The following is an 8,267-nucleotide window of genomic DNA, read 5'->3' on the forward strand; positions in this document are numbered from 1 at the left end:
TATGAGAAGTCATCCATTAGTTGACTAGATTTATGCCTCGCCCGAAGATAGTGCGTGTGACTATTTACCGTTAACATAGGGAGCTTGTCAACGCATCCATGCATGCCCAAACATTGCACGTCATTGCACGGAGGAATCAACCGTGCATCAGCGTCGAGGAAAGTTGATCGATGATTAATACTTGTAACATCACCAACATGCCAAACCACATATACATAGGCAATTACCTTATTCATATCCTCAATGGAACCATCTTCGTCCTCTTTCAACAAAAAAGAATCAATCTTGTTGCTCAACATTGTAATATCCAACATGTTATGCCCCACCACATGTATAGGTTCTCGGCAAGTAAAAACAACATTACATGGATCATCTATGCCATCTTTACTACCATAAATTGGTCCACTAACATCAACACTAGAATGAATAACATCTTTTTCCTCTTCATCATTATCAACGACAATTAATTCCATTGAGTCATACCCGAAATTGGAGTTGCACGACAGAGATATTGTCGCTGGTGGAGGCGGGATAGCAACGACAACAAGCAGCGAGCATCTAGATGGATCGTGATGGAGATCAGATGGGGCGGCGGCGGTCATCTATGGTAGGGGACACGATACCGGCTCCGTGTACATGACACTGGTTGTAGGGTCTGGTGGAGGTCGCGTCGCGGCGTGTGGATCGCCCAGGCAGCGTTTGTTTGCATCCATCCGAGACATCAATTGCTTGATAGTAGCAGTCATACGTTCGAGCTGTGAAGCCAAGGCAGCCACCGTTAGGTTCGGTTCAGAATCCGGCATCACTGGATCACGTGGCATGTTGAGAGGCTCCATATGGCCGACATCGTTGGTCGTTGGGAGACATTGCTAGTCCGGTTGATCGGGAGGTTGCGGATATAACAACGACGGCTGGTATTAGTGGATTTGTTGTGGGTGGGTCTGGCATGGCGGCCGCCACTGTACATGGTCGGGCGGCTGCCACTGTACACGGCGGTACAGATCCTGACCAGCGAACGTGGATCGCGGCAGCGGTGGTCTTCGCTGCAGTGTATGGTGGCTGCTCGTCTCGAGAGCCAAACCATGGCAGCCCATAGGATGGGTCTGGTCTGTCGGAGAAGGGCGGTGGTTGTGGCTGTCCATATTCAGTAGTTGGGGCGACGTACAACGATGACCACTGATATGGGTCTGTTTCGGGGCGCGGATGAGGTTGGCCGAATTGGTGATGGTGGTAGGCGGCTCCTCCAAATGAATCCACCATAACAAGATTCTCATTGACCTGCTATTTCTGATCAAACATCATGAGTTTAAACTCTCAAAACTCAAATATAATAACAAACAACAACACAACCTGGGTGTCATCAGCCAAATGCTCTTCCCCCTCACTTTCTCCTACATTCCACAAGAAACTTGCATATGTAGCAAGGACATCACTGTCAAGATGACACCAAGCCTTCAACTGTTAGATCAGTAGCCATTTTGTATTCATGTTTGAATACATGCACTGATGCTAGTTTGTCAGAACAATATGAGACAGCAACAAAAATGAAAACTCGCCTATTCGCAGGAGCAGCCTCAACTGCTTTTTCAAAATAACGTAAGGCTTTAGCTTGGTCACCACGGAGCTGCCATACCAACTTGGCGTATTGAGACAGCAGTTCACCATCTTCAGGATCTGCCTCTGTAGCTCGAAAATAGTATTCCTCAGCACCACATAGGTCTCCAGTGGACTGTCACGAAGTTAAATTCAACAGTTTTATAGCAATGATCAGACTTTGGATGACTGTTTCAACATTTTAGCACAATCTATGGGAAAAAGAGATCGTGCCAAAGCTCTGTGTTAGGATTGGCACACACAAGGCTTTCACACACTCAATAAGATCACACACACACTCACTGTTGTATGAGATCACACAATGCAGAAAACACACACACTCACACTTTGAGTATTGAAGATGATAATTTTGGAGAGAAAACTGGAAAACTCTTTATTGATTAAACTCTACTCTAAACTACATACACGGTGAGCTATTTAAAGCTCTATAATCACGTAGCAACTGCTACTAACTAACTACAAGAAGAATCAAGAAAGCAAGAAGAATAACCGCTACATCTCAGCTAACTAACTGCTGCTCCAACGGCTAGTTCGGCTAGGTTGCTTCTACCTTCTCGGTTCAAGACCGAACTCCTTCCTCGGTTCAAGACCGAACTCCTTCCTCGGCTTACAACCGAACTCTTCCTTCTCGGCTCATTCCAGCTCAACGCCGAGCTTCCTTACCGAGCTTCCTTACCGCTGAGCTTCCTTACCGACTTCTGCCTTCTTCTTCTTCTCGGCTAGTTCCAGGCTAGTTCCAGCTCGGTAAGCCGAGCTTACCGAACTCCTTTCTAGCCGAGCTTCTTCCAACTGAAATGAGCACTCCATTATTACAATTCTCCACCTGAGGGCTCATCTCAGTTCTTGCACAAACATTGATCAATTTCTTGCAATGATCAAACTTGTCTCTACCTAGAGACTTTGTTAGCATGTCAGCCGGATTGTGCAAGGTGTTAATCTTAATCACCTTCACTCTCCCCTTTTCAATCTCATCTCTAATGAAATGCAACTTTATGTCTATGTGCTTGCTCCTTTCATGAAAACCCGGATGTTTAGCCAAGCACATAGCTGAGCTGCTGTCACAATGAATCACCATTGTCTTTTGGTCAAAACCAAAGTCAGAAATCACTCCCTGAATCCAAAAACTCTCCTGTACAGCTGCAGTGAGAGCTATATACTCTGATTCTGTTGTTGAGAGAGCAACAACACTTTGCAACCCTGACTTCCAGCTGATTACAGTTCCAAACATGGTGAAAAGATAACCTGTTTGGGACTTTCTGTTGTCCAGGTTTGCAGCATAGTCTGCATCACAATAGCCCTGCACAACCTCCTCAGCTTCACCTTCCCAGCCATTGAACACAATCCCCCAGTCCTTAGTTGACTTCATGTACCTCAATATCCACTTAAGAGCATTCCAATGCTCCTTCCCCGGGTCTGCCATGTATCTGCTAGTCACTGAGATAGCATGAGCCAAATCTGGTCTTGTACAAATCATAGTGTACATAACACTTCCAACCACACTAGCATAAGGGATAGCCTCCATCTCATCAGCCTCTTGCTTAGTTTTAGGGGCTTGTTCCTTTGATAGCTTAAAACTCTGGGACAGAGGAGTTGATGCAGCTTTTGCATTTTCCATTTTGAATCTCTGCAAAACTTTCTCAATATAGTCAGTTTGCAGCATCCACAGCTTCTTGCAGCCTCTATCTCTCTGAATATGTATGCCTAGGATCTTCCTTGACTCTCCTAGATCCTTCATTTCAAAGCTTGACTTCAGATCTTGTTTAACTTTCTGAATTTCTGTCATAGAAGGCCCTGCAAGTAGCATATCATCCACATAGAGTAATAGGTAGGCAACGGGAGTCCTGCCTGCCTTCTTGATGTAGATGCAATCATCATATTCTGACTTTGAGAAGCCAATCTTCTTCATCTGTGCATCAAACTTCTTATTCCACTGTCTAGGACTTTGCTTAAGTCCATAAAGACTTTTCTGTAACAGGCACACCTTGCCTTCTTCTCCAATCTTCACATAGCCCTCTGGCTGTTCCATGAAGATAGTTTCCTCTAGATCTCCATTGAGGAAGGCTGTCTTCACATCAAGCTGTTGTAGCTCCCAGTCAAGCTGATTCACCACAGCCAATAGAATCCTAATCGAAGTGTGCTTCACAACAGGTGCAAACACTTCATTGAAATCGATTCCCTCCTGCTGTGTGAAGCCTCTAGCCACCAGCCTTGCCTTGAACCTGATTCTGTCTTTATCAGTGGTTTCTACCTTCTTTTTAAACAACCACTTGCAACTGATCAGCTTCCTCTCCTTTCCATCTGTATTCAGCTTGGATTTGTCCACCAAAATCCATGTTTTGTTCTTGAGTAAAGACTCTATTTCCTCATTCATGGCTTCAATCCATCTTTCTCTATCTTTACTCTGCATAGCTTCTTTATATGTGAGTGGATCTGCACCATCAATACCTTCAGCAGCACACAGAGCATAATACACAACATCAGAGAACTTTGTTGGTGGCCTTGTTTCTCTTCTAACTCTGTCCCTTGCAAGCTGATAGTCTCTGATAGAGTCTGATATAGACTCACCAGCCTGGTTGCCCTGAGTTGGAGCCTCTTCTTTATCTGAATCAGACTCACTCCCTGAGTCAATAACTCCACCTGCTCCTAGGCCAACCCCCACAGGCTCCACCTTGAAGAAATCACCCTCATCTTCATTGGAGTCCGGCTTATCTTTCAGGTATGGCATCTGATCCTCCAAGAACACCACATCCCTACTCACCAAGACCTTCTGCTTACCGGGCTCAATACACCAGAGCCTATACCCCTTAACACCCCTCTGATACCCCAGCAAGATACATTTCAGAGCCCTAGCTTCAAGCTTACTTTGCCTAGCATGAGCATAGGCCACACACCCAAACACCTTGTATTTTGAGTAGTCACTATGAGCTCCATACCACATGTAATCAGGAGTTTCAGATTTCAGGGCAGTAGATGGGCATTTATTGATGAGATAGGCTGCTGTATACACAGCCTCACCCCAGAATCTGCTGCTCAAACCAGACCCAAGAAGTAAGCACCTCACCCTCTCTAGGATTGTCCTATTCATCCTTTCCACAACACCATTTTGCTGAGGATTACCAGGAACAGTCCGGTGCCTCTTCATACCCTTCTCTTTACAGAACAGATCAAACTCAGCAGACAAGAACTCTAGGCCATTGTCTGTCCTTAAGCATTTAACACTTCTACCCTTCTCTAGCTCAACCTCCTTACACCATATCTTGAACTTTGTGAGTGTTTCAGATTTTTCTTTAAGAATATATACCCACAACTTTCTTGTATAGTCATCAATGATAGCTAGATAATACTTTCCTCCACCAATTGAACACACCGGTGAAGGCCCCCAAAGATCACTATGTATGTAGTCTAAAGGGGCTGTAGAAGAGTGAATACCTGTAGGATAGGGTGCCTTCTTAGCCTTTCCAAGTATACATTGCTCACAGGGGTCCATCTTGTTGAAATCTCCAGAGATCAGACCCTTCTTGATGAGTTCTTTCAAGCTTCCTTCGGCTGGGTGGCCCAATCTCTTGTGCCATAGCATTATGGAATCATCTGACACTGCATTGCTTTCTCCATCAACAGCCTTAGCCTTCAGATAATAGAGAATATGCTCTCTGTCAGCCTCCATCATCACTGCATCTCCAGATTTCACAAACAATTTTCCTTGACTCATCAATATGGTGAACCCTTTCTGTTCCAGCATTCCCAATGAGATGAGGTTCCTCTTTACTTCTGGAATATACCTCACCCCAGTTAGGATCTTTATAGAGCCATCTTGTAGGCTTAGCTTTACCTTCCCTATTCCTTTGATCTGACAAATGTGGTTATTACCAAGAACAACCGTACCCGATGCTTCTTGAAGATCATGAAACCAGCTTCTATTGGGGCACATATGGAAGCTGCACCCCGAGTCCATTATCCACCTATGACTGACCCCACTATCACTGATATTCATGAGTTGAGCCGGGGGATCAGCACTCTCCACACAATCAGATTGATTGTGTCCCTCAGAGGCCATCTTTCTCTTCCATGCATGACAATCTTTCTTCAAATGTCCAGGTTTCTTGCACCAATAGCAAGCTCTGGTTTCCTTCTGAGCATCAGAACTTGAGGGTTTAGGGCCCTCAAACTTCTTCTTGAAGTTCTGCTTCTTGAACTTCTTCACATTCAAGGCCTCTGCAGCTTGAACATTGGAGCTTGCAGAGCCTCTGTTGGCTGTCTTCTGGAGTTCTTTGGCCATCAAGGCTGAATAGACTTCTGCATAGGTGATAGGTTTATCTCTTCCATAGATAATTGCATCACTTAGCTGGTCATACGAGCTAGGCAAGGCATTCAAGGTGAGAATGGCCTTATCCTCATCTGAGATCTTGACATCAACAGATCCCAGGTCATCAATGATCTTGTTGAACTCCTCTAGCTGCTCAATGATGGACCTATCTCCAGAAAAACTATAGGCATACAGCCTCTTCTTGAGATACAGCCGGTTAGCCAAGGATTTGGCCAAGTAAACTTCATCTAACTTGTCCAAGATCTCCACCGCAGTCTTGGCTTCTTGAACTTCCCTCAAGACCTTATCTCCAAGGCACAGAATCACTGCAGAATGTGCCTTGAGCTGCATCTCCTCCATCTTTGCCTGAGCTTTTTCATCAAGCACTGGAGCCTTTCCTTTCTCCTCTGGTTTTGCAAGAACTGCCGCCAAGCCTTGTTGAATTAAAACCGCCTTCATCTTCATCTTCCACAGGCCATAATCATTCTTGCCTGTGAACTTTTCTGCATCAAGCCTTGCTGCCATCTTTGAAACCGTTTGATCCTCTGTAAATCAGTTTCAATATCCCTTTCCCACAGACGGCGCCACTTGTTAGGATTGGCACACACAAGGCTTTCACACACTCAATAAGATCACACACACACTCACTGTTGTATGAGATCACACAATGCAGAAAACACACACACTCACACTTTGAGTATTGAAGATGATAATTTTGGAGAGAAAACTGGAAAACTCTTTATTGATTAAACTCTACTCTAAACTACATACACGGTGAGCTATTTAAAGCTCTATAATCACGTAGCAACTGCTACTAACTAACTACAAGAAGAATCAAGAAAGCAAGAAGAATAACCGCTACATCTCAGCTAACTAACTGCTGCTCCAACGGCTAGTTCGGCTAGGTTGCTTCTACCTTCTCGGTTCAAGACCGAACTCCTTCCTCGGTTCAAGACCGAACTCCTTCCTCGGCTTACAACCGAACTCTTCCTTCTCGGCTCATTCCAGCTCAACGCCGAGCTTCCTTACCGAGCTTCCTTACCGAGCTTCCTTACCGCTGAGCTTCCTTACCGACTTCTGCCTTCTTCTTCTTCTCGGCTAGTTCCAGGCTAGTTCCAGCTCGGTAAGCCGAGCTTACCGAACTCCTTTCTAGCCGAGCTTCTTCCAACTGAAATGAGCACTCCATTATTACACTCTGCAACACAAAATTCAGCAAGATATTTGCTCCCGGATCTCTTCCTCTCCATGGTCCTTACATTTTCTTGAAAATTATACTCCTGAGTAAAGGAGTATAATTGATGCCCAAACATTACACGATGCACCAACCAAGATATTATTTATTATTACACCAAAAGCCCAAATGGCCTATATACTTCTTACAAAATCACTGTACTACCTAAATTAGTATGTTCTTGAATAACTGTACCACAGTTAATATGTGTGTACAAATACAGAAACAAATAAAAAATCTTAAATTACAGTATTTTTTTTATTAAACCTTGACTTTAATGAAAGGATTTTCAGCAGACAAACTGAAAAATTGCGATAGGGCTACTCAATAAATACAGCAAAAATAGTACTCCAGTAAAAACAAAGTTATAGAAATCTCACCTCCAAATATTCAGCATGATTTCTCCACTTTGTGAGAGCGGCCGCATCGGCATCGCCACCTCCCCCTTCCACCAGAAAAATAGAAGGGATAGTTTGGTCTCCTCCGGTTTCAATCTTGAGATTTTTGAATCTACTCGGTGCCTTTCCCTCCTCTTGTTCGTCTTCATCCTCAACTTCTTGAATCACCCTCATCCCATTTTCCCCAAAACTGAACTCAGCATCCGCGTTTTCCCCAATCGTAGCAGTACTCTCAATCTTTTCTCTAACCGCCTCCACATTTCCGACATGTTGGCCGAACTCGTCGTCAGTGTATATGCAGAAGGAGGGCTCCGTGCGCAGCAGCATCGATTCTTCATGGCTTTACTGCGCGAATTCACTCATACTTGTCTAGAATTGAAATAGATGGAGAAATGTTAGAGAGGAGTTTGAGGCGGTGGGATTGATGAACTACTCTTTTATATGCAAGGTGTGATCAGAAACATGTGATTAAGATAGGATCTAATTACAGGCAGTCAATGCAAGTGCAACTTTTTTTTTTCTTCCGATTTTTTGATATTGGCAACTTTTATAGGGTTGACTTATTCTACTCACAAGTGAAGATACTTAATTAGCGCACTTATTTATTTATTTATTTATTTAAATAGATAAATAAGAGTATATTCTTATAATATTTTTATTGATATTTCGTAGATCCAGTAGATAAGACTAAATCTATATTTCTATATTTATAAGTGGATGA

The 8,267-nt window shown here is 43.8% G+C and overlaps 1 protein-coding gene across 1 annotated transcript; it reads right to left on the bottom strand.

Annotated features, from left to right (window-relative positions):
- Positions 1–328: 328 nt before the first annotated feature.
- Positions 329–7,935, bottom strand: LOC121776501. The gene is made up of 4 exons (XM_042173673.1): positions 7,529–7,935; positions 1,557–1,729; positions 1,351–1,432; positions 329–1,278 (listed from the first exon to the last, which is right to left on the bottom strand). Exons 1-4 carry the CDS (start codon positions 7,871–7,873, stop codon positions 811–813), a joined length of 1,068 nt encoding a protein of 355 aa, XP_042029607.1. The 5' UTR covers positions 7,874–7,935; the 3' UTR covers positions 329–810.
- Positions 7,936–8,267: the final 332 nt, after the last annotated feature.

Source organism: Salvia splendens, chromosome 18 (genome assembly GCF_004379255.2).
Source record: "Salvia splendens isolate huo1 chromosome 18, SspV2, whole genome shotgun sequence".
NCBI classification, from domain to species: domain Eukaryota; kingdom Viridiplantae; phylum Streptophyta; class Magnoliopsida; order Lamiales; family Lamiaceae; genus Salvia; species Salvia splendens.